At 47.4% G+C, this 23,686-nt stretch overlaps 8 protein-coding genes across 8 annotated transcripts; 4 read left to right on the forward strand and 4 right to left on the reverse strand.

Moving 5' to 3' along the window:
- Positions 1-271: 271 nt before the first annotated feature.
- F5891DRAFT_949717 (uncharacterized protein) lies at positions 272-1,674 on the reverse strand (the record flags this gene model as incomplete). The annotated part of the gene is made up of 5 exons (XM_041374900.1): positions 272-396; positions 453-856; positions 950-1,061; positions 1,116-1,483; positions 1,532-1,674. 5 exons carry the CDS (start codon positions 1,672-1,674, stop codon positions 272-274), a joined length of 1,152 nt encoding a protein of 383 aa, XP_041227420.1.
- Positions 1,675-2,157: 483 nt separating this feature from the next.
- F5891DRAFT_949683 (uncharacterized protein) lies at positions 2,158-4,142 on the forward strand (the record flags this gene model as incomplete). The annotated part of the gene is made up of 9 exons (XM_041374895.1): positions 2,158-2,274; positions 2,329-2,515; positions 2,568-2,648; positions 2,732-2,793; positions 2,847-3,194; positions 3,265-3,336; positions 3,385-3,602; positions 3,655-3,856; positions 3,921-4,142. The coding sequence occupies 9 exons, from the start codon at positions 2,158-2,160 to the stop codon at positions 4,140-4,142; spliced, it is 1,509 nt and encodes a 502-aa protein (XP_041227421.1).
- Positions 4,143-5,658: 1,516 nt separating this feature from the next.
- Positions 5,659-5,910, reverse strand: F5891DRAFT_949808 (uncharacterized protein; the record flags this gene model as incomplete). Its single annotated transcript, XM_041374906.1, has 1 exon — positions 5,659-5,910. A coding segment is annotated over one exon (252 nt), but the record flags the coding sequence as incomplete, so codon positions are not given.
- Positions 5,911-7,722: 1,812 nt separating this feature from the next.
- Positions 7,723-9,238, forward strand: F5891DRAFT_1186878 (CRAL-TRIO domain-containing protein; the record flags this gene model as incomplete). Its single annotated transcript, XM_041366755.1, has 7 exons — positions 7,723-7,915; positions 7,969-7,991; positions 8,051-8,386; positions 8,436-8,502; positions 8,562-8,613; positions 8,663-8,754; positions 8,808-9,238. 7 exons carry the CDS (start codon positions 7,723-7,725, stop codon positions 9,236-9,238), a joined length of 1,194 nt encoding a protein of 397 aa, XP_041227423.1.
- Positions 9,239-10,748: 1,510 nt separating this feature from the next.
- F5891DRAFT_1218568 (Metallo-dependent phosphatase-like protein) lies at positions 10,749-12,432 on the reverse strand (the record flags this gene model as incomplete). Its single annotated transcript, XM_041369368.1, has 8 exons — positions 10,749-11,050; positions 11,137-11,428; positions 11,533-11,614; positions 11,663-11,719; positions 11,776-11,905; positions 11,963-12,087; positions 12,124-12,212; positions 12,266-12,432. The coding sequence occupies 8 exons, from the start codon at positions 12,430-12,432 to the stop codon at positions 11,030-11,032; spliced, it is 963 nt and encodes a 320-aa protein (XP_041227424.1). The 3' UTR covers positions 10,749-11,029.
- Positions 12,433-14,390: 1,958 nt separating this feature from the next.
- Positions 14,391-15,711, forward strand: F5891DRAFT_188167 (uncharacterized protein). Its single transcript, XM_041370837.1, has 2 exons — positions 14,391-14,749; positions 14,805-15,711. Exons 1-2 carry the CDS (start codon positions 14,572-14,574, stop codon positions 15,434-15,436), a joined length of 810 nt encoding a protein of 269 aa, XP_041227425.1. The 5' UTR covers positions 14,391-14,571; the 3' UTR covers positions 15,437-15,711.
- A 790-nt stretch (positions 15,712-16,501) lies between these two features.
- F5891DRAFT_188145 (uncharacterized protein) lies at positions 16,502-17,921 on the reverse strand. Its single transcript, XM_041370836.1, has 3 exons — positions 17,147-17,921; positions 17,035-17,091; positions 16,502-16,979 (listed from the first exon to the last, which is right to left on the reverse strand). The coding sequence occupies exons 1-3, from the start codon at positions 17,694-17,696 to the stop codon at positions 16,588-16,590; spliced, it is 999 nt and encodes a 332-aa protein (XP_041227426.1). The 5' UTR covers positions 17,697-17,921; the 3' UTR covers positions 16,502-16,587.
- Positions 17,922-18,438: 517 nt separating this feature from the next.
- F5891DRAFT_1025765 (chloride channel) lies at positions 18,439-22,042 on the forward strand. Its single transcript, XM_041361382.1, has 18 exons — positions 18,439-18,697; positions 18,750-18,775; positions 18,834-19,001; positions 19,048-19,253; positions 19,310-19,462; positions 19,511-19,625; positions 19,680-19,771; positions 19,827-19,904; positions 19,954-20,061; positions 20,115-20,332; positions 20,387-20,560; positions 20,610-20,790; positions 20,869-20,992; positions 21,044-21,109; positions 21,166-21,273; positions 21,322-21,518; positions 21,568-21,632; positions 21,690-22,042. Exons 1-18 carry the CDS (start codon positions 18,624-18,626, stop codon positions 21,898-21,900), a joined length of 2,364 nt encoding a protein of 787 aa, XP_041227427.1. The 5' UTR covers positions 18,439-18,623; the 3' UTR covers positions 21,901-22,042.
- Positions 22,043-23,686: the final 1,644 nt, after the last annotated feature.

Raw genomic sequence — 23,686 nt, forward strand, 5'->3', positions numbered from 1 at the left:
TACTATCCTGTCCCGGAATCCGCTCACGGATCATCATCTACGCTCCAGCATGGTGACCCACATAACTTGAGTGCGTTCTGTTCATTTTGTGACGAGCCATCAACCAGTTAGAACTAACAGTCAGAAAAGTAGGTACCGATTATTGTAAAAATGTCTCTTTGTATGAAACATTGCAGCTGTTATCTGGTGCAGTACACACCATAACATATAGTCTATCAGCGGTCGCAGTCACAGATGATTCCGATTTGTTGCCCCCAGATTAGTCACCTAATTACCTCCTCTCCTCAAACGGATTTTCCGTGTATTCCAACTCATCGTCGCTATCGTCTCTGTGTGTAGGTTGGGGCTGTTCCCGAAGGAGTGATACAGGTCGTTTGGGCAGAAGTCCAAATTTAGCTAACGTGGGATGAAATTAGAGGCGTAAAACAGCGGGAGGGAAGAACACGACTGACTGGCATCTATGCCACTCGGGGTACCAACGCCCGTGGACGGCGGTCTTGGGGTGTCACCCGACCGCCGAGCAAGTTCGAGAGGAGGAGACGTGCCCATGCCTGTGTTGGGCGGGGAATACGTCGATGACCCTGCATAGGTCGGGCTATTGCTTGTAGAGGTCGGTAAAGTCTTAGTGACGAAGTTTGGAGGAGCGTATGTTGCGCTTGGAGCGAGAGTAGGAACGGAGTCCGTCCTTGGATTTGAGTTGCCCCCACTGGGACGGGGAGGAGATTGCCACCCGCTTCCACGAATTCCACTTTCACCCGGTGGATTTGGGTCATAGTAGGATTGCTGGTGTTGTGTGGGTTGTACACCGCCCCATGAAGGTTGAGATGTCTGACCCCACGTAGGTTGTGTATCTTGTCTGTAACGAAGACCCATTAGATATTTCGCGTAAACGGAGGTGAACAAAGAAGCGAATGTCAATGGAAGTGGTGGTATCGTGTAATGAAACAACCTCTGGGGACAAAAGTAAAGGGATGCGTACCTGGACGCTCCCTGGCCCTGATCGTATTCCTGTATCTTCGCCTTGACTTTTGAAACAATTGAAGAGAATGTCTTCTTGCCAGCTGGTGGTTTCCGAAGTCGGTTACTGACTATGGTACGAGAATTGAAATACGTACTCTCTGCTATCTTGTTGAAACCATCTTGAAATTCTGCCATAGTGTCCCGTTGCGATGGAGCAACCGCCTGCGCCATACTGTCATATCTTCCGGTTTCATTTCCACCCCCCCGGTCCCGACTAGCAGACCACCTCGACTGATAGGGTTGGGGCCCTTGTCCCTGCTGCGGAGGGTGCCACTGATTCTGTGCAGCTTGCTCTTCCTCGAGCATGAGACGTCGAGCGAGTTGCTCGTCTAGATCAGTCTGAGTAGGCTCACGCTGCTCCGGCGGCGGTACCGGCTGGGAGACGTAATCAGGATCGCTCATCCCCAACAGTGTGTCAATTGCCATATCCTGGTCACCGTTGACACTTTGGAGTACAGATGATCTGCACATCATTCAGCACATTTGACTTGACAGAACACTGTCTACACACAGTAGAGAGTCGTCAAAATCTGGGAACATTGCGTGCAGGCTCGCGATGCGTGGATCCACGTCAGCATCAAGAGGACGCTGCGGAAGGCTCGGGGTGTCTTCGGCCTGAGTAACAGCAGGAGGTTGGGGCGAAAGAGTAATCATTTTGCCAGCTTCTGGTGATTGGGGTGGCGAAGGCGCTACTTCAAAGACAGGCGGGGTAAATTGTTGGTTATCGTATATTCCTGGTGGTGAAGAAGGAAACTGATGCGAGTCTTCTGATTCTGAAGGCTGTGGTGAGGAGGCAGGGTTTGCTATATCTGGCGTGTCAGTATTTGGATATAGCAGATATATGATCAAAGTCGCTCACCTCGAGGCTGGCCATCAATGACTAGGCCCTCATTTGTTTGAGTCATCGTTGGAAGAACGTCTGTACATGTGATCTTGGAGTCGGTTTTATAGGATGAGAGTCTGTTGCGGAGTAGGCCGCAGCAGTCATACGCTGTCACAATATAATACGTAGCCGCTGACCAAATATAGTGATGTGCCGGCGCTGGCTCAATTATCCATGGGCCAGGCCTAGCACGGCTCAAGCGCTCACCCACCATCATATGCACTTGAAATTGACTTTCACAGAGTTTTTGAGACATGGATGGTTTTGTTGCTTGGTTTCAACACAATGGTGGGGTCTTGGATACTTCGATGATAGCCATCACCGATTTTCCTGGCAGTGGACGTGGTGCGGTCGCACTCCAGGATATACCTGTTCGTCTCCTTCAAAAAAATTTTGTCCAAATTGTTTGCTCACATGTTTCTCAGGAAAACCATACAATTTTCATGCTTCCTCGTTCATTAACACTTTCAACTCAGACCTCGAGCCTTCCTTCTGCATTCGGTTTTGAAGAATGGAGAAAGCACAAATTGCACAAGGGTTGGGCTGGGCTGATTCTTTGTATGATGTGGGAGGAAGCTCAAGGAAACCAAGGAAAGTGGATTACATATCTCGGTAGGTCTTTCCAAACGACCACTTGTCGGTTTTTTCTCAACTCAAGATACAGCGTCACTCCCGACGCAATTCGACACCCCAATATTTTGGAGTGACGAAGAACTACAAGAGCTCCAAGGGACGGCTGTGGTAGGTCTGTTGTCATTTTTTATATATTTCTTGTCGCATTCTCGTTTATGAAAGTGGACGCACTTGGCTGACAGTGGTGAAATCTAGACAAGATAGGTCGGGATGAGGCTGAACGCGATTATCACGAGAAGCTAACTCCGGCGATCAAGGTAGGTCTATTTTTTGACTTTTCCCACTCGGACTCGAATACTGGACGAATTAGACTCGACCGGATCTTTTCCCCTCTGATCAAATCGATACATGGTACACACTTCATCAGTATCATATCACAGGCAGCCGAATTCTATCTCGAAGCTTCAATGTAGAGAGGTGGGAAAGTGGAATTGAGCAGGATGCCGAACATGTCACAGAAGAAGACAGTAATGAGAACACCCAGGCCAACACGAGTATTGGGAGCGCAATGGATGTTGACGATTCGGCAGATAGTGGTGAAGCTGTGGATGAAGAAAGCAGTGACAGAGGTAGTGATCATGAGGAGATAGAGGATACATCGGATATTGCAATGGTGCCTATGGCTGATATCCTGAATGCTCGATATGACTCTGTCAATGTAAGTCATGTAGACATCAAATTCTTCTGTCCCAGTTGTACCTGCATGACATTCATACAGCTCTTCACAGGCGAAACTTTTCTACGAGAAGCACCATCTTCAAATGGTCACCACGATGCCCATCAAAGCTGGAGAACAAATAGTAAGTCGGTCCCCACCAAGTGATTGTGTTGGTTTACATACATTCAAGTTCAATACATACGGCGACCTGCCCAACTCAGACCTGCTCCGGCGCTACGGACATGTTGATCTTGTGCCGTGTCCCCATCTAAAGGGTTCGCTTGGAAATCCACAAGACGTCGTGGAAATACGAGCAGACCTTGTTGTCAACGTTGTTTGTGATGATCTGTCTACTGGCGAGACATATCGGCGACGGATCGACTGGTGGCTCGACGAAGGGGGCGATGAGTATGGCACTCGCTTACTTTTTTCTCTTCCTGTGCTCAATTACATTATCCAGCGTTTTCATTATCGACGCAGACCCAGTTCTCCCTGCAGCGCTGACATCTTTCATAAGACTTCTCCTTCTCACCCAAGAAGAATGGGAAAAAACACGGGAGAAAGGGCGTTTCCCGAAAGCCAAGTTTGATCACCAAGTCTCTCCGTTATTACGCAGGATATTCGAGATGCGCTTGACTAGTTATCAATCGCCAGATCTTGAAGTATGTTCATTCAATTATTATCCCACTCGGGGATCGGTGACACGGAAATTATTCCTCATTTTAGGTTGACGCAAAGCTTCTTGCATCCGAATCACTCACGCTCAACAAGAGACATGCCATCGTAGTGCGGCTCGGGGAGAAGCAGATTCTAGCAGGTGCACTTGAAACCCTGCGCTTCATGGATGCGGCCTTGAGTGACGTCGGGGGTAATGGATCTAAAGGCAAGAGGCGTGTTGCAAGTGGGGGTACGACGGGTGGAGGAAAATCGAAAAAGGCCAGGCATTGACCCTTAGAAGGCCTATGCACGGACCCACTCATTCGCGTCTTCTGTTCATTGGCCTCGTGGTTATTATCGACATGCAGTGCAGAAGAACGGAGAGCACCGAGGTTCTGTCACTAGCCACTACTAGTATACCGATCTTTTCGCTAACCTTCCAACAGTAAACTTGTACCTATCACATCGGTGTGTAGCTGGCCAAAGGGACAATGCTGCATTCTATTGGGCGAAATTCTAACCTATAGTTGGCAAACAAAATTGCACGAGGCAACCAACAATGCACTACGGTTCCTCGCGTGATCAAAGCGGCTTATAAAATTATTCAGATGACGTCCAAAAGAAATGCTTTTAGTAAGGTTCAACCCTCGTGCTTTCAACGGATCCATTCAGCACGCTGTCAAGATGTGAAAGATGTGAATAAACTATATATATTCGTCTTCCCTTCCATTGCTGTTGATCCCAACAGTTTCAATAGTTGGCAGATAGGCTGGTGGACGTCACGCTGCCAGATAGCATAATTTTGTGCATTATGCTATCGATTACTGATCACCCTGCTAGTCTCTTAATCAGTAGCCCAACGGTGCAGCGCTGACGCCCACCGGTGATGCTCGGTGATATCATTCCAAGTAAGGCTGCATCTGACGTGAGTTGGTTCCGACTGAACGGGTAACTTCAACACGAATTTCCAACCATTTGATGATTTCACACTTACATTAGGATGTGATTGTGAAATCAAGTGACTGGGGGTCCATCACACCTATGACTTACCTTGTCTTAGCGTCGCGTCGGCGTTGATAAGATCTTACGATAGTCTGATGGCTGCTCATGGTCATATTGCATGCAAATGAATGGTCTTATCTGACCATTCTTTAGATTAACGTCCGAAGTGGACGATTTCGAATTGCACTACAATAAAGAAAGAATCGTTAGAATCGCAACAAGGCGTGAGGACCCTTGAGAGCATGCCCATAGTCGCCACCATTTCTCTACTTCTTCGTCAGCGTCGAATTCTTTTCCTTGTCAGCACACTGGTTTGTGTTACCCAGGTTGCCGGAGTCAATGTGTTCCTTCCGTTGCATGTCACGCGCAAAGCGTCTTCCATCGAGGCACGCATTTCCCGATCCCGTTCTCGTTTCCCCCGCTGCGGATCGCCTGTAAAATTAAATGTGCTGGATCAGACGAGAATGAATTTTAGTAGCTATTGCACGATCATAGCGAATGGATTGGTAGGTATGAAGCAAGGGAAGGATCTGAAAGAGGTGTGCGCAAGGCCCAAAACAGCAGCATCGACCTGAAAATGAATCGTGACTCATGGTCGCAAGAACACACGGAAACTACTTACGGTCATTGCAGACACTTGAGCACGTTGCGGCTTACCAGTCGGATGAGTTAGATGCCACTGAACGAACATCAGAAGACCTATAAGTATGAGCTTCTGAATGCTATTTCGATTCACGAGAGGAAGAATGCAGTGTGCGGTTGCTGAAAGACACTTATTAGGATTCCCAGCCAGCAGACTCAGCCCTCATCTTGTCTGTGCTGCCCTTCGCAGTCTATGATTCCTCACCGCCCTCGTCAGGATGAGATTATAGCACACTATATAGGTGAAATGAGGAATTGAATTCATACAATACTTACTAGACGCCTTGACATGGCGGCGTGGACCCAACCATCCTACCATATCGGATTTCTCAACCAAGAGCCGCAGGTCCAAGTCTTGTAGAGGTTTTTCTGTCAGGGTAATGACTATATACGCAGCATCTACTGTGGGTCTGGCTCAACCTGGACCACCCATGAATGCATGACGTACTACCGCAAAGTACTTTTAACTCCGTTAGCACCGTGACTGATGACTAAATCAGCATTCACGACTTCGCCAGACTTGAGAGTAAGGGTAGGTTTTGTCCATGGAAACAAACCCGATAATGAGTGCGAATGTTACACTGAGGCTCCAATAATCCATACGATATGCAGTGAAAATCAGCACGTTATACTAAACGTTGTTAGCTTCACCACGAAAAGGGTAACGCTCAAACTTAGCGTGGATGTGATAGCAACGGGGCCCCATAGTCCTTCTCTATAGAAATCCTATTTTCCCACCTCGTCTATGCGAGAGTTTCGCTGGTAGATTCTATAGAGTGAGAATAATGAGTAGTATATACGAACATGGACAAAATGACTCACATCGCCTGAAATCCGATCCTTCAAGCTTGACAGCAACCTCCTCGATGCGTTCTTTCAAACCTCAGGTAATCAGAAGGCGGGTCAGATTTGGGCCGACCTAGATACCAACACGATCGCGAGAGCGGCCTCGGGGATGGACACATTACGACCAGCTTAGGAAAGGCAGTGCGCAGTAGCGACATCACCAAGCCCACGTCCTATGATGACAACACAACTTCTAAAGAAAGGGAAGCTCGACATCCTTGGTGGAGCTTGCCGACCTGAAAATTCAAGCCAGCCCAGTAACCGACGGACTACTGGGCACATGCTGTTGCTGTTGGAGACCTGTTGCTCATTGTGCTCTTGTTACTCCTGTGAGCCTTCGAATACTCGAGCGGCAGTACCAAAAGAATGCATGCCATTGATTCAATGCAAGGGAAGGAGGGTAGGACTGAGAGGCGTATCTACAGGTTATAGTTAATAACTGGAGTGACAGGTAACCAATGCACTGGTGAGGTCTGCTTGTTTCTATGGGTGTAAAATGTCTGTCAGTACTTTTGCCAGGTATTAATCGGCCCTCAGCGCATAAGGTAAAGCCTAGCGAATCGATGGTGTCGAACCGAGGCTGACAGGGCGAGAGTTAGGGAGCAGAGAGTAGTCCTAACTATTTCAAGTATTCCGCAGTGACCTCTTGTGGTCCCTAACGCCTGGAATGATGGTTGTCTGCTGATATTGACCATTGGAATGTAGTGCACTACAAGATTCAAAATTATTAGTGTGTACTGTATTAAAAAAAAGTATAATTTATAGTATTAATTTAACTCGATATTAATGTTTAGTTAAAGGATAGTAGAATGAAGTGGGCGGTTAAGTTATCATCTTCTCAATCCAATTTGTCCATACTGCAACAACTGGAGACCACATGTATAAGCGCTTGGATAGGATCTTGAGAGCTCGGTGATTTTTTTTGGCTTTTATAAAGGGCTCCTGGACCGCTCACAACTTGAACGTCGAGCTAATGGTCCAGAGATAGTATTTGCTACAGTGAAATCTATTTAGAACCGGAGAACTTAGAATCCGACGCGGGGAGCACTCAGTTTTTCTGTGCTAGATGAGATGCGTTAGCAGGAGTCTAGACTTTCATTTAGATTCAGCAGGGTGTCTGTGAAGAGCTGAGCCCCTTTGGCTAGACTTTCGACATCCCGATTTTCCGATCGCACCTGCTGATATCCTCGTGTTCAATATCAGGGAATTAAGCAGGTACTTAAACCCAAAGAACATACCGTAAGAACACACTGAGGAAAGGATCAATGGTCGTTGAATTTAAATTGTGCCTTTGAAACTTAACTGCAGCGACCATATGCATACGTAATGCATACGTATACGGCTTGACTAAACTTTACTACCTTGGTCAGCTCCTGCGCCCATGAACAACCGTATCTCGCGCTCCATACTGGAGGATAATCACAAAAGGCTTATTGATCAGTACAAAGCAAACCTCTCAGATGTATGTGCTATCCAATCAATCTTGAATGATGAGATCTTGTCCCATGTGGTCCAAGAATTGGCGCTCAGTGATGCGGACCATACATGGGCGAAGGAATGGATCTCGGATACAGGTAATTGTTGCAGCATCGAATCTGTGAAACCGTAAGTTGATCATGAACTACAGCAACCATTTTCCGTTTCTTGCGGGTGAGTGAAATGCTAACCGCTTGCAGCAGCAAGTGTCTCCGCTAAAGCATGGCACGTAGCACCATGGCTTCGTCCGTTCATTAGCATTGGAGGCCATATACACGGCACTCATTTGGCGTTTAAATGCGTTGCGACTCTTCGCTCTCCCTTCTGCACTGCTTCATTGTCTTCCACCGCCGATCTGTGATCCACTTGGCCGTCCCCTCGTGTTTCTCCAGTTGTCAGAATTGCTGACTTGCGAGCAAACAATGATGGATAGGTTGCTGATCTCCCTCGAACGCCTGAGTATTCATCTCCGCTCACTCAATACTCTTAACGATGAGTTTGTGAACCGTGAAGTAACTCTTCAGTGCGTTTTCGTCATCGACCTTGAAGGTCTATCAGTCCAGTCGGTTGTAAGTCAATACCCCTTGAGACCTAAACTTTTATTCAGTTCCGTGACAGAACCTTAAAATTTTAACATGGCTCATGAAAGAAGTAGTTCCCCGGTACCCTGGAATGCTTGGTGCAGGTAACAATGCATCGCTCTAATCATTTGCTACGATCAAACTCAATTTTGTTTTGTCTTAGTATTCTTCCTCAATTACTCTTGGACATATGCAATGACTTGGTCCATTATGAAGTGTGTTTATTCTAGAAACGATTTTTTGGTCTGTTTGACCAGAACCTAGGTCCCTGCTTCCTAAATCCGCGGTTGCCAAAGTCTTCTTTCCATCCAGGGAGGAGCTTCTTCGATATTGTTCTGCGTCAGCGCTACCATCTAGTCAGTCACCCTATCTCGTTGCCTTATACACTTAGCAGCCATGCATTCGTCAGATTATGGCGGTGCACTCTCGCCACTCCACCTTATCGAAGATCCGCTAAATTCGCATGAGCAGAAAAATTGTGCTTCTGTTGCTTCACGTGAATGGTGCATGCCGGCGCCCAGCACCGGGCTTCCTGAGACCCTACACCGGCAGCCTTCGTCCGTAACCATACCTCCTCGATCCTCCCTCAACCCTTTCTTTGGCTATCCTTCAGTCGCTTCCTTCTCACGACCGCACACGGTGCAACAAGGTCGCCGGCGGAAACGTGATCTGCTGTTGACCCTGTCAGTTCTCTGGTGGAAAAGATGGGGTACACGCGTCATCATAACACTCTATTTTCTTATCGTAGTCGGCCTTACACGCAAGAGAGTCAGGAGATTAGCACGATGGATGCTTGGAGTAGCTCTACCTTCTGGTAGCACCTTGCTTGCCATAACTTAGCTTGTATGATGGACCCGGTATGTCATTTCGGCGGTACTGATGCCATGCCACGCAACCAAGAAGTGCCGAGGTGTTTACATAACTTGCCTTGCATTCATCAATATTGACGAGCTCACGCCCGTTGTGCCTTCGGCACAAATCAAAGGAGCGCTACGCGCTCCTTCAGGGGAGAAAAATGAGTGTTGTTCCTTCGTCACAGGAAGCCAAGGAGGGCTACGCCCTCCTTTGGCTTCCTGGCCTCAGGCTGCATCCTAATAAATTGTGCATTTTGAATGATTTTGAAATATATTTATGAGCAGCTTTTCAAAAAAACTCAAAGTACAATCTATCACACCACATAAAAGTACATAGTACTACATACAATCAGTCAGTGCTATGTTCTTTGAGCAGGATTTTGACCAATATAAAAATACAAAATATGTAACAGTATCATTGAATGTATTTGTTTTCCCATTTTTCCCTGCTTCCCATCTAGGGATCAGCAGGGGTATGGGAAACCCTTGAGGGTACGGGTAGGGGTTTGGATCTGAAGACCCCTGTACCCCTGGGAATATACCTCCAAATTGATTACCATAGGAGTGATGGATCAGTATAAAATTTTGAAGTTGTACATGTGCCTTCAAATGGTAATATATGTGATTGGAAAAAATGTTACCATGGGGTATACCCATGCTAATCCCTACTCCCTACTCCCTACTCCCGTCTCCCGTCTCCTGTCTCCTGTCTCCTGTCTCCTGTCTCCTGTCTCCTGTTTCCTGTCTCCCGTCTCCCGTCTCCCGTCTCCCGTCTCCCTACTCCCGTCTCCCGTCTCCTGTCTCCTGTCTCCTGTCTCCTGTCTCCTGTCTCCTGTTTCCTGTCTCCCGTCTCCCGTCTCCCGTCTCCCGTCTCCCGTCTCCCGTCTCCCGTCTCCCGTCTCCCGTCTCCCGTCTCCCGTCTCCCGTCTCCCGTCTCCCGTCTCCCGTCTCCCGTCTCCCGTCTCCCGTCTCCCGTCTCCCGTCTCTGTTCTCTCAGTCTCCCATCTCCTGTCTCCTGTTCTCCCATTTCCCCATTTTCCTGTCATCGCATTCTCTGGTTTTTGAGTCTACATTGTCTTTGTCTCCTTTTTTTATTTGAATCTTATCTCCTGTCACCACATTTGTTATCTCCCTGTCTGTAATTGTATCATATGTTGTTCCATTTATGTACATATACAGTCACTACTAATAATTGCAGTAGGCAAAACACTCAAATCCTGTTGTCCCCCTGCTCAAACACATTATTTAATGCCATGTACACATACAGTTACCAATGTTGTTGCGCAACATTCCCAATGGGTGACGTTGTTTGAGTCGCCGCTCGAAATATACATGAAAACCACGCGAGTTTCCAAATCGAGGTTAAGCGAGGTAAGCGAAAACCACATGGCCTTTGGCGAAATACGCGAAATACGCGCAAACCACGCGAGTGCGCGAAAGTTCCCGAAACCGTTCTACTTTACTTCTTAGATTAATCATTTTCAATCGGCGGAGTGACCCCTCGCTTCTCCGGTCAACATGCAGGCTCAGTCAGGCTCAGTCCTTGTTACTTTCGTAGCGACCCTACATTCTGGCATCCAGGAAAGGTCATCCGCAAGATTAATAGCGTGATGCTGACACATCATGTGGGGTATAGTAAAGTAGCATCGTACTGGTGTCGTCCGCACAATACAGGTTTACACCTACTTGCTACAGCTTGGGCGCCAAAACCGCCGCCGGCAGTACTCGGTTTCTATCAAAAATGTTCAAGAGTTCTGCTGTAGTAGCTTGTTGAGATCTAGAGGAAGTACTCGGGAAGCTAAGTGGAGCAAACACTCGTGTGAGTAAATTGGTCTATTCAAAGAAAACACGGAGCGGAAGATGATCGCAGGAATAGCGACGTACCTTCCCACCAACATTCTGTGGAGCCTGTTGACTCGGACCATCGCGTTCATTCTCCGGGGCAGCTTCGAACACATTGAAATACATGCTCTCGCCAGGACCCACCTCGAGTATACTCGCGGAATTGCCGCAACGATAACAATAGTTAGGCGCCGACCAGACCGTCGAAAGGTGTTTGTCAAATAATGACGAATAACCTTCCATGCAGAGTTGATGTGCGCGCAAAATATGCGACATGTTGTTCGTTTCCAAGAACTTGTGTACAACGCCTGATCCAAACGTGTAGCCAGCACCTCTACATGATCCGTTCCAGATTGAAACATCAGACACAATATAAGCGGAGTAATGATAAGCCTCATTAGTCCATAACGCTAGTGATACGCTAGAGTAGGCACGGACCTTGGGGATATTGCAAAGTCTTCTTTCTCTGCATCCGGATCCGACCACACCAAATCAGCCATAGGACCCTCGTGTGGGATTTCTGGACGAAATGAGGGTGGGCAGCAATGAACGGGTGGGGGTAACGTACCTCTAAATCGATCTACAACTTTGATTTGATCTACGGAGTGGATAGACGGCGAAAGACCTGAGACGAGGAAATGATCAGATCGTGATACTGTGAAAGAGTGGATTGCTGATGACCTCCATGAACGCAGAATATCCGATCATCGATTACCACAGACAGGGTCAAGAAGTCGAACATGTCCGTGAAATAGGTCCATACATGTGATGAGCCGTATTTTCGCACACACTCCGTATAAAACCCATAAGTCTAAGTTAAACATTGAGCGATAAGGGAGCTCCATAACATCATGAATTGATGGCTGACTTGTGTTACAGCCCTTGATTCATGGTTGCCACGAATTAACTGGACTCTGTCGGGGTATCGCAGCTTAAGACACGTAAGGAGTGATATGGTCTCCACACTGAACAGGCCACGATCGACGTAATCCCCTGGGGCACTATGAGAAAAGGGAAGTGTATTCTAACAGGAAGAATGGAACTCGCCAAGGAAAAGATAATTGGTGTGAGGAGCATAGCCACCTATGCGGAATATTTCGATGAGGTCGTAGAACTGACTTGAGTTCTATGATGAAATGTCATGGAGTGATTGAGGCTAGGAGGTACTCACCCGTGTATGTCTCCAACGACCGTTACTGGTGCACTGACATGGACCACATTGGATTCCCTCATGAGAACTTCTTTCGTTTTTGCACATATTTCACGTAAAAGGGCCTCATGTAAAAGCTGTTTGCGGAGCAGTTGCTGTATACACGCGTCGAGATCGAAGGGGGCCATAATTTCTGCGGTCTCGTGCTCCGAGTGATTTCAGGAAAGGTTAGTCACAAGTCACAGATCCATCCCTTTGTGCATGTTTGGGTTCCCACCACGGGTCTCGAAGTCGCCATACTTAGTACCATAGCACCTATGGTCCTCATAGATGCAGTTCAAACAAAGTTTCGACTATCAAATTGATCGCGCTCCTTGGCGCTCTGAAGACCCGTGTACTCGGTCAGCAGTGGATTACGGGTAAGGTTAAGTTTGCGAGTGGTCAGGCCTGGAGGGACGGAGATTTTCTCTCATGGTGCCTGTGTCCGAATTTGCACAAGCCACAAGCCCATTTTTACGTTGGCGTTTCAAGCTTGGCCATGGGCGATCCTGACACTAGCGCTTTGATTGGTGGAAAGGCCTCGGCTAAACGGCATATTCCCTTGAAATGTCCCACCAGGTTCAAAACTTAGACTGAGGGTCTCCTGATCGCGTCCTCGAGGTATTCGCGTGTCTAATGAATACTTACCGTTCCAGTAGATTGGCGATTGGCGCTTGGCGCTTGCCGGGGAGGCACGCTGCGGGGAGGTAATATACTAGTAGTAGCTCCACTGTCAAATTATATTCCGAACTTGTGCTTTTTTATTTTTGTCGACTTCTCCGAGCCGTGTGGTGCATCTCTGGGCTGAATTGTGTAGCGTCCCAATGCTGAAACCGAACGGTGATTCACCGATGACTCTGTTCTATCCGAGGAGATAGATGAGCGCTGGTTTCAATGGTGCAATATGACTTGTTGAGGACAGGCTCCGAGTAGATGATTATCATGCCAATGCAGTGGACGAATCGCCCTTAACAGTGACCTCGCAATATTTTAGGCTACCGTCGGTGCCGAAAAGGAAGACGCCTTCCCGAGGACAAGAACACGTGGACAGTGTGATTCTTCATTTGCAGGTCCATCAGTCTGAGAATGTTCTACTCTCCCTGTCGGTCACGCTCTCGAAGATGCATGATGGGAAGCTTCATCGCCTTTATAGTGACCTGACGTGTCATCCCGCTCTCTGGTTTGGTCATCCATCTTCCTCCTACAACGTCATTCTCGAAGTTGTGGAAATCCGCAAGCTCTTGTCCCGGCGTTTTGTCAACGTGCAATATAGCATCTCGTTAATTTCGATCTTCGGGCGACATTGTTCGGGATGGACCCTAGGCGTAATCATTCCAGCACAGCTGCTAACCAATCCAAGATCGTGTTCTGTGATTGGTCACCTATTTCACGAGGCTGGGATTTCCCGACTAACGTTCCGACAGGGTCTAACAACAAAAGGTATGGTGACTGACCCAAGTCGCTTCCTTTCAATGGGTTATCTGACAACCCGTCCCGTAGTATGAGTGGCCTCTCTGTCTCCTTGGAGAGTAACATCAATAAACATTGAATACACTTCTTAAGGGTCATCTGCTCATATGTAATGGATCTTTCCGCTTAGCGTTAGATGAAACCAGCATGTCCATGACAAGTTGCTGCACAAGGGCTGCCACTAATTTATGCCTTACGAGAGAACTCGGCAGATCCAACTCGATTTAAAGTCAACTGTCCAGGAACGCACCCTCCGCAAACTCTCTAGCCTCGTGATCTGCCCGCAGCGATCTTCTGCAAACCTGCCGTTCTCTACAAATGGAGGAGTTCTCGTTCTGAGCTCACCACACAGCTTTCCTCGGTGAGACCCCGTATCTATCCAATCTTGTCTGTTCTAATTTTTTTCCATTGTTCCTTCTATTGCTCCACCCGCTCCCGAGGTGGTACCTTCGTTGAACCTTCTTACCTGACGGAATTTAGTCTCCCGGATAATGAACTTCCAAGACAGTAATGTCAATCATGATTAGTGCATTCCGCCCACATGATATCGTCCCTATCATGCTTGCAAAATTGATCTGGGCCTTCCACAGAATATCTCTTGATGCCGGAGTCATACGCAGCCTAAGTTTACTCTTTCATACCGGAATTACGCTCTGAGAAGTAATGATTTAGTAACCGATCTACTCATTCATTAAGGTACGTTGTCACCCTGATATGACAGGCGACACCCGAGTACTTTCACTGCAAAAATGTATATAAGGGCTCAGCAACTACAATAGCTGGGAAGTCTTTACTATTAGCCAAACCTTCCTTGCACGATGCAGTATCCAAATGCGTACTCCCACAACGGTCATCAGACACAACAACCACATGTCTCTGCCCACCATCCTCGACAATCTTCTTCGAGCTCGAACAGTAACACCTCCGCATATCCCCAACAAGCGCAGGTGTTATCGGGCTACCCACTTGACAGTACTTTGTCCGATGGCATAATAGGTATACTAATGCCACTGAACGGCGCTTCTATTGGTAGTTGACATTCTTCAACCAGGAAACCACCACACTGGAAATCCATTGCAACCCCCTCCTTTCTCCAACCATCCGCAGCACGGGACGTCATCTGCCATGGACACTCGCAGGTCTTATTATGCTCATCCTCCTGCTCCTCCTGCACCGGCGAACCAGCCTAATACTTACTATCCCTCGCATCATCAGCCATCTGCGCCAAGTCCCCAATATGCAGTACACTCCCATCCGCATATCGATCCTCAGACTCTCCATGCTCATTCAGGACCACAACACTTCATCCCGACACCATCGCAGACGTACCAAGTATATTCCAACACTGTGCCATCGAACCCACGGTCCCGTTCCACCGTCGAACCGTACTATCATATGTCGCCCAATCCCCAACACACCACCCAAGGCAGCTCACCCCCTGCTGCGCCACGTTCTACGCACACATCCCCCTCCGCCAACCCGGCACTTATTGGAGACCGGTTTCCCTGTGAGCTCTGTGACAGGTCGTTTACTCGCTCGCACGATAGAAGGAGACATTATGAGACCGTCCATGCTGCAACCCCCGTCCTACATCGATGTCGTTACTGTGGGAAGGATTTCAGTCGCGCGGACTCACTTAAACGCCACATCGATAATGGCTGCGACGAGATGTCGCACAAATAGATTTGGAAATGACTTTTTGTTTATCTTCCAACCCCAACCTTTAACCATCCAAGCATTGTCCTAATTATTCATTTGAACATTACCTCCGCTACGTTAACCCACCATGTCATATAATTCTCCGCAGTCCGTCCAATGCTTGGAGCGTGCTTGTACTTATGTGTATTTTTAACTACTGCACTAGACTCGGAAGGATCCTCCAGTAGCCCTGCGTTTAACTGGTACACAGTTGCTAAATATGACGCGATGCAATCCCTGACACAAACACTCTCAAATCGCGGATTCCCCAGTACTTCATGAGAGTATGATATTCCTGACTAGAGCGCTCACGGCTACATCGGGTGACCGATATCAAGGCCTAGAATTCCAGTCTGCACGTCGCATTTGGATCATATCTCCGACCGACGGTACTTATTTAAGAAATAGCTAGTCATCGTGATACGCAAACGGGCTCGGACAGCCTGCTGATCACTCGTGGATCAATTGATCACCCTGGGTTTCGTCTGGTGTATCAGTGATAAGTGGAGCCATTCAAATGTATCGATGAAAGGTACTTTTCCCTTATTGACTGCCTCGGACGCGGGAGCCCGGCAAGTCTTGGTCATGTCACCTAGTTTTTGGAGAGAGGCTGCCATTTTTGCGTAGGCGCCGAGGGAGCTCTTGACAATTGCTGTGTCTATCCGATCATATGATAAGACGATATTCCACAGGGCTATGTGGGACCGAAACGATCGCATTACTGCATGGTGCATCTGGAACCGAATCGGAATAAGGATTCAGTGAGCAGAAAGCCACCCGAGGACCTCGGGTGGGACTACCCACATATGCAAGTCTGTCGGAAGAACTAGGTAAGAAATAACGAATAACGTCATGCTGTTTGTATGACATGTTTGTTTTTCGAAAAACCGTCTCGCAACATCGCGGATCCGCTTCCGGGACCTGAAAAACAAGTTCAATGTCATCAAACGCGGTGCCTGTTCCATCAGGAACTAAGCGAAATAGCTCAGCAGAAGATTCACGTAGGAAGGAACCACAAGAGATAGCAGCCCACGTTAACGGAAGAAAAAATACGAATGACACTTCTGGTGGTAGGCTCACAAAGAACGCGGCACGCGCTGATACACGTATGAATAATCAATGCATTGACACGGATCTCAATCATTATCATCGTCACCTGAGTCACTGTCTCTGCTTCTGTTATCAACCAAGCCCTCAATTTCGACCCCAGGATTGTCATCTTCGACGTGAGCATCGTCTTTTTCTGCGCGTTTCTTGTTCAATTTGTCTATGATTTTGTCGGCACGATTAAATATTCCACCCGTGGGGGCGCCGCATGCCAAGCACTTTGGAGTTTTGGCATAGCGCTTGATTGCACAGGCCGAACAATAATAATGCCCGCACCGCGTGGCCACTGGATCTGTATAAGGTTTGCGACAGATGAGACAAGCGAAAGGTATGTCCTCGTTGTCAGAATCGGAGTCTGACACATCCTCGACTTGTTTCCGCGGGGTTTCAGCGAGTTTATCCAATTGCCAACCAGCAAGATCTGTCCAAAGTATTTGTCTTTAGTTTCTTTAAGCGTAAAGGCTATGCAAACATACATGTGCCACGGTCGTGCAAGAATTTGCAAGTGTCACCAAACCCGCAGTATCCCGTTTCTGATTGGGATGATCGTTTTAGCATCCGTATCCGTCGGAAAAAAAACTTACGAACCTTTGTAGTCTTTGCAAACATCGGGCTGATAATCGACAATGGTTACAGTACGAATGGTGCTAGTACCTCGCTGAGGACCAACACGCATAGCTTTGGGTACTTCCTGACTTTTTTTCAGGTGACTTCGATAAGCATTCTGGCCCCTATACAGCCCATCATCAGGTACTTCCTCTTCCTCTTCACCTCTATCTGCTTTCTCTTTCTTCTGACGTTTTGCAAGTAGCTCCGCGGCTTCGTCACCAGCTAGTATCTCAAGTGCTGCGTTGGTGTGTGATCCGGCTGCGGTCCACTTCACAGCAGGACCATCACGTTCCACAAAGTCTGGATCGTCCATTTCGTCCTCCCTTCGTTGTGCAGCAGTACGTTTCGTGCCAGCGCTCAGAAGATTGCCAGTTGCTTTGCGAGAAGGAAGAACCACTGCAGACTTGGACGAAGACGGTATCGGCGCTGACCCACGGGGAGGCGGAGAATCTGATCTTTTTCGTGAGGTTGCTGGTCGAGATTTTCCCTTCTTGAAGAAGGGAACCTTAACTTCGTGTGTCGTGGACATGGTTTTTGGTCAAGGTTTGCAACCTCAAGCCCATGGTCGATTGTCTAAATTACAACCAATCTTAGTCATGCATCTTCTATTAGTAAGCTGCTAACTTCAATTACGGCCCGTGACGGTGTCCACGTTTGAATCACTTGACTGACACAACGGGTATGAGCGAGAACTGAGATGAAACGACAGTTGAAAGCTTGGCTAGTGACTGATCGCAATATCATAATTGGTTTGATTCCTTAGTGGGTCCCACGTGAAACAGTAAACGACGTGTAAGTAATACTACCAAAAACCTCTATAAAACAACCGTACTCATCCTAGCTGCTTCAAGTAGCAGTCTATTTGCGGTCAACACTAACTCATCATTCAAATATTCACAGCCCAGGGGTCGGTTTCAAAAACCAAGGCACAATTTACTCATACAGTCAAAAATCAGTGCAAACTTTCAATCGCAGAGCGGTGTAGATCAAGTAGTAACGTCAATCTCGGTGTCGTGGAATGTAGCAGCTTCTGACTGCGCTTATGACATCCTCGTCTGTGTCTGCCAAGGCCATGTTCTACGACGCAGAATCACCCCTTGATCATGCGGTCTGCCCAGGTATCAATTTTGGCTCGCCCGTCAGCCCTGCATGGCATATTTACACCGGAGGAAGGACGGAATCCATCTGGCAGACATACTACTGCAATGGTATTGGATGTGAATAAGTATGTCATTTAGGCAGATTGGGCGGAGAATATCCCATTGGAAATCTGATGGCAATATCTCAACTATAATATCCTCGAGCAGAATGTCGGACCACCCGCTGGGTGGTATTTGATACTTGCGGCACGGCGGGACTCATCCGTCCGGCCGTCCGACTGAATCTGCAGTGCTGACATAATCGCCATTTTCATACTTAGTACACGAAGTGTTCTCTACAGGACCTGCCAGATTTCATGACGCGAACTGGCGCGCAGTATGGAAGGCAGCTCGTTAACAGAGATTATGAGGAAGAGATAGAGCAGATTCGGTGAGTGATTGCTGTTGATCTACGTGCATCTTCTGTGCTGACAACTGGAGAGACGCTATGAGGATTTTACGACCATTGGTACATACATTTGGAGCTTACCGCATCTGTTAACTAACTACACGTGTCACACCGCCAGATTGGATTCAAGACTCGATAGTGGAACGAAACAGACGCATACGCAATGCAAAGGCAGCAAAAGTGGCCTACCGCGGTCCTAGCGGCGAGATCACGCCTACATGGGTGTGGGCTCAGTTATGGAGGTTTCTAAGAGCTGGAGAACCCTGGCTTGTGATAAGTCTAGTTGGTAAGGATTGCGCATTGTCATGATTTCTTAACCGACAACGTGCCAGGTATCTTCATCGGCATGAATGCCGCTCTCATTTCAATCATCACGGAATGGCTCTCGGACATCAAAATGGGCTACTGTATGGACGGGTGGTGGTTAAACTCCCAATTTTGCTGCTTGGAAGTTGAAAGTGATGAGGAATTTTGTCCCTCATGGCATCTGTGGAGTACGGCGACTCTGGTAGGATGGTTAATCTATGTTATTTTCGCGGTAAGTCCTCTCACACTTGATATTTTGAACTTGACAAAGTCCATATCTATCCGCAGGCCATATTCTCGTTTGTGGCGGCTCATCTTGTTCGTAGCATGGCGAAATATGCCGCTGGATCTGGCATTTCGGAAATCAAATGCATTCTCACGGGCTTCGTCATGCAAGGGTTCCTCGGGTACGCAACCTTCTTCATCAAGAGCCTTACACTTGTGAGTTGTCTTTCCAATCTCGTAAACAATGTTATCGACCAGAACTAGCCTTTAGTGATTGCTTCTGGGTTGTCCGTTGGTAAGGAAGGCCCTTCGGTGCATGTTGCGTGCTGCATTGGAGCTATCGTTGCAAGTTGGTTCCAGCGGTTTTCTCGAAGCCAAGGTTTGGGTTAACACTTCCGTATATATAAACATATCTTCATTCTCAATAATCAAGGGAAAATGCGTGAAATCATCACTGCCGCCAGTGCTGCAGGAGTGGCAGTTGCTTTTGGGTCACCAATCGGCGGTGTTCTGTTTTCTATCGAGGTACAGATCCCCATGTTTGCGGCATTCCCTTATTTCAAACCCGCATTTCCAACAGGAGATGAGCCAGATGTTTCGCATCAAAACGATGTGGAGAAGTTTCGTGTGTGCGTTGGTAGCGACATTCACGTTATCTGTCAGTGAATTTTCTCGCCTCATCTCCTATCTTGACTGTCCCATTTCAGGTGATGAATCCGTTCAGAACGGGAAAGCTTGTGCTGTTTCAAGTGACATATAGCCGTGATTGGCATTTTTTTGAGATTATCTTCTTTATCATACTTGGAATATTCGGCGTAAGAATTTTGCATCCCTCCGATTTCGTCCTTTGTTGACAACGTCATTCCAGGGACTCTACGGCGCGTTTGTAGTCAAATTCAACATGCAAGTAGCTGCATTCCGTCGAAAACATCTTGCAGCCCATGGTGTTGCAGAAGCTGTTATTCTTGCGACCCTTACTGCAGCTATTGGTTACTTCAATCGTTTCATGCGCATAGACATGACAGAGATGATGTCGATTCTATTTCGTGAGTGCGAAGGTGGCGGAGATCACGACAATCTATGCCAGTAAGTACCGCACTAATCTGTCAATCGGCCTACATTCTTATCTTTTCTTACAAGAATGGCTGTTCAGTGGCCCATGGCAAACTCTCTCCTTCTCGCCACATTCATACGCATGGGATTGGTCGTAATTTCTTACGGGGCGAAGGTCCCCGCAGGTATCTTCGTACCTTCAATGGCTGTTGGGGCAACTTTTGGGCGGATGGTCGGCATCATGGTGAAGGCAATGTATCGGTTGGTGGATATCACTTGCTCTCATCACAGAATCACGAGAATTCTCTAGTGCTTATCCTCACTCAGGGATCTTTTCGATTTGTGATCCCAATGTACCATGTATTACACCAGGCACTTATGCCTTTCTTGGTGCCGCGGCAGCCCTCAGCGGAGTTATGAGGATAACGGTGACCGTTGTCGTTATCATGTTCGAGCTCACCGGAGCATTGACGTATATCTTACCGACTATGGTGAGCATGATAGTCTAATGTTACGATCAAGAAAGTTTGCCTCTCGGAATTTAAGTCCTTGATACTGATTCTCTCTAGATTGTCATACTGGTAACAAAAGCTGTCGGCGACTTCCTTGGGACTCGTGGCATTGCAGATGAGGCGATTCGATTCAATGGTTATCCGATCCTCGAAAACGAGGATCACGGCTTCAATGTCTCAGGTCAGTATCCCAATTGCTACTTGCATTCATGCCATTCTTATGTCCACGAAGTTTCGGAGGTCATGAAGAAGGATCTTGATATTCTGTTTGCGTCTGGGATGATTGTCTCTGATATTGGTACGTTTGGACAGATCACCATTGGCTAGGAAACACTATTAACCAGTGCTTTGCAGAGCAATTGTTGGCATCTACCAATGTGAAAGGCTTTCCGATAGTTACTTCCGGATCATCTCAAACGCTTGTTGGGTACATGGGCAGAACTGAATTGCGCTACGTGCTAGGTATGTGTCCGTTAGCGTTTGACTCTCGTGTGACATAACATAGCCTAGATAAGGCCCAAAACGTGGGGGACATATCCCCAAGTACGCCCTGTGCGTTTACTAGAGGAGCCTCCGACCAAGAGGATTTTGTTTTATCGGATATGACCTCTGGATCAGCTCTTGGTGTAGAGGAAGACGTGGCAACGGAGCTTATAGAAACGAGCGCAACTATCGATGTGCTTAAACTCTGGCCTTGGGTGAACCAGGTACTGTACTTTGCGCGAGCTCTTTGACAATCTTTGACCTGTCTTAAAGACACCTCTTACTGTGTCTCCGCAGCTGCCACTGGAGATAGTAACACAACTGTTCAAGAGAATGGGGTACGTCCTACTTGACCTACACAGACAATGCCCTACCCTTACCTCTTATTAACACAGTCCCCGGGTGATACTTGTCGAGGAACACGGATCGTTGAAAGGTCTGGTAACCGTTAAAGATGTGTTGCGGTTCAACGCGGTAGAGCAACCTGTTGGGGATCTACATTGGAATACAGGTGAACTGGAAGCTATTCTCGATGTTATGTGGAATTGGGCAGTAGGAATTGCGGATACTTCCATAAATTGGTATAGACGCTTAATACGCCGGTGAGGCTACCGTGTCTACTTGCTGTCCTAATAGATTGTCTATGTACTGACTCATACTTCCCTAACTCTTGTTTGCATCGATCAATATGATAACTTGGGCGGTGTATGCTAACATCTTTCATATGCATCGTGTGCTCACATCCTGGGTCATCATCAAACAAGTAGTTGGGACGGACTCAAGAACATACTGGTGATTCTAAAAGGAAGGCACATCTTCATTATATCACCTAGACGTTCTTGTTGAAACCCCTCAACAGCGGTTTGGGCATAAATTTTCTACCCAAAATACCGTCCTGAACGTCTTGAACCTGTGCAGAAAATTACAGGTGAGGACTTGCGGGTGGGCGACAGCACCACTATGGTGTCGAGTGAAGTCTGGAATAATGATTGGCATCTGGTTGGCTCTATTCCAGTGACAGCAGAAATTTATTGCTGAACATGAAGTCGAGTGGTCGTGGACCTTACGAGCAATGCCACGTGCAAAGCACGAAAGATGAGGCCTTGAGGTAGGGAACCAAGTCACCGCGCAGACCGAATCTAAAAAGTCGAGTTGGTCGACACAAGTCATTGAAACCCTATTCTGAACCAGCCGCCACATTGGGTGTAACTGGACAGTATTCGTAAACGCTCGTAAGACTTGGTTTACATTTTAGGACGGAAAAGTCTGTTCCACCAATCGCCTTGCTCCATCACCAACGCCGTAAGCTCACGGTGAGCATCAAGCTTCTTTCTGACAAGCGAAAATGATGAGGCCCGTACCTCGAATTTACGTGGGACATGTATAACCGATCAATGAACGCTTACTGATTTGCTAATGGACCTTGCGATTTTTGGCGACGCTGCTGTATCATCTACGTACTGTAGGGCCACATGTGATTATGGAAATTCTGTGAACAACTGTAGAGCCTTGAAGTTTTCTTTGTGTTCGGATTGCCTCCATAAGCAGTAAAGATTTATCGCCAGTGTAGCTGTACATGATGCGGGCGGTACAGAAAGCTGTTGATATGACAGGATTTGGCTCACCTCGGGGAAATTAGGGAAGTCTCAATGACTAGCCTGAGATTTAGGACCTGTGATTATGACCGATAAGTACTTTGTTGTTTCCAGCCAATGAAACTCTACGTCCGTCTGTAACGACGCAATGTCATGCATGACATGAAACTCACGTTCGCGATATCCCCCAAACGATATCCTCCGCAAATGTTCGTCCAAACCCAACCAACATCAAAGACACCCGGGCCATCGCTCGACTCCCAAACGTTGGTAAGATATCCTATGGGAAAGGTACAGGCCTTACCAGATGAAACGGCCAGCACGGTCAGTACGCACGGTCTTTTTTTCGGTGATCAAGGAGATACCGCCGATACGATTGGTCAAGACAAACTTGTTAAAGAATTTTTTTTTGAATGCCCCCATCAGTGTCCATATCCGTGGGCAGGGGCCCTACAGTAGACAATACGTGCTGACTTTTTGAACATAACAAGAATCGAGATCTTTATCCTGTAACCTTACTGCAACCCTGCAGGATCGTTGTTCGTTTGCTGTGAGTCAGAGACTTTATTGAATTATCTTATTTTTCAAGTATTATCCTGAATACGCAATCAATTTAACCGAAAGTGCATACGATTTACCCAAAATATACAAACCTGGTTTCGTTAGGAACGTTGGTGGCAGATCATGATGCTGAGATCGTGAAGCCTACAATACGCACGGTCTCCTATTGGATTGACGAGAGAGCGGAGTACTCGTGTATCACGAGTGACCATAAAGCAATCGAGTTACTTTTACTG

The sequence above is a fragment of the Suillus fuscotomentosus genome, assembly GCF_016647785.1.
Source record: "Suillus fuscotomentosus strain FC203 chromosome Unknown F5891scaffold_19, whole genome shotgun sequence".
Classification (NCBI taxonomy): Eukaryota; Fungi; Basidiomycota; class Agaricomycetes; order Boletales; family Suillaceae; genus Suillus; species Suillus fuscotomentosus.

Excerpts from the sequence above, each read along its gene's own strand:
- F5891DRAFT_188145 (XM_041370836.1), bottom strand. The coding sequence starts at position 17,696 with ATGTCCACGACACACGAAGTTAAGGTTCCCTTCTTCAAGAAGGGAAAA. Across the intron at positions 17,092-17,146 it reads TGTTTGCAAAGACTACAAAG|AAACGGGATACTGCGGGTTT; the intron begins GTTCGTAAGTTT and ends CATCCCAATCAG. Across the intron at positions 16,980-17,034 it reads CTTGCACGACCGTGGCACAT|ATCTTGCTGGTTGGCAATTG; the intron begins GTATGTTTGCAT and ends TACTTTGGACAG.
- F5891DRAFT_1025765 (XM_041361382.1), top strand. The coding sequence starts at position 18,624 with ATGACGCGAACTGGCGCGCAGTATGGAAGGCAGCTCGTTAACAGAGAT. Across the intron at positions 18,776-18,833 it reads TGAGGATTTTACGACCATTG|ATTGGATTCAAGACTCGATA; the intron begins GTACATACATTT and ends TCACACCGCCAG. Across the intron at positions 19,254-19,309 it reads TAATCTATGTTATTTTCGCG|GCCATATTCTCGTTTGTGGC; the intron begins GTAAGTCCTCTC and ends ATCTATCCGCAG.
- F5891DRAFT_188167 (XM_041370837.1), top strand. The coding sequence starts at position 14,572 with ATGCAGTATCCAAATGCGTACTCCCACAACGGTCATCAGACACAACAA. Across the intron at positions 14,750-14,804 it reads TTTGTCCGATGGCATAATAG|GAAACCACCACACTGGAAAT; the intron begins GTATACTAATGC and ends TTCTTCAACCAG.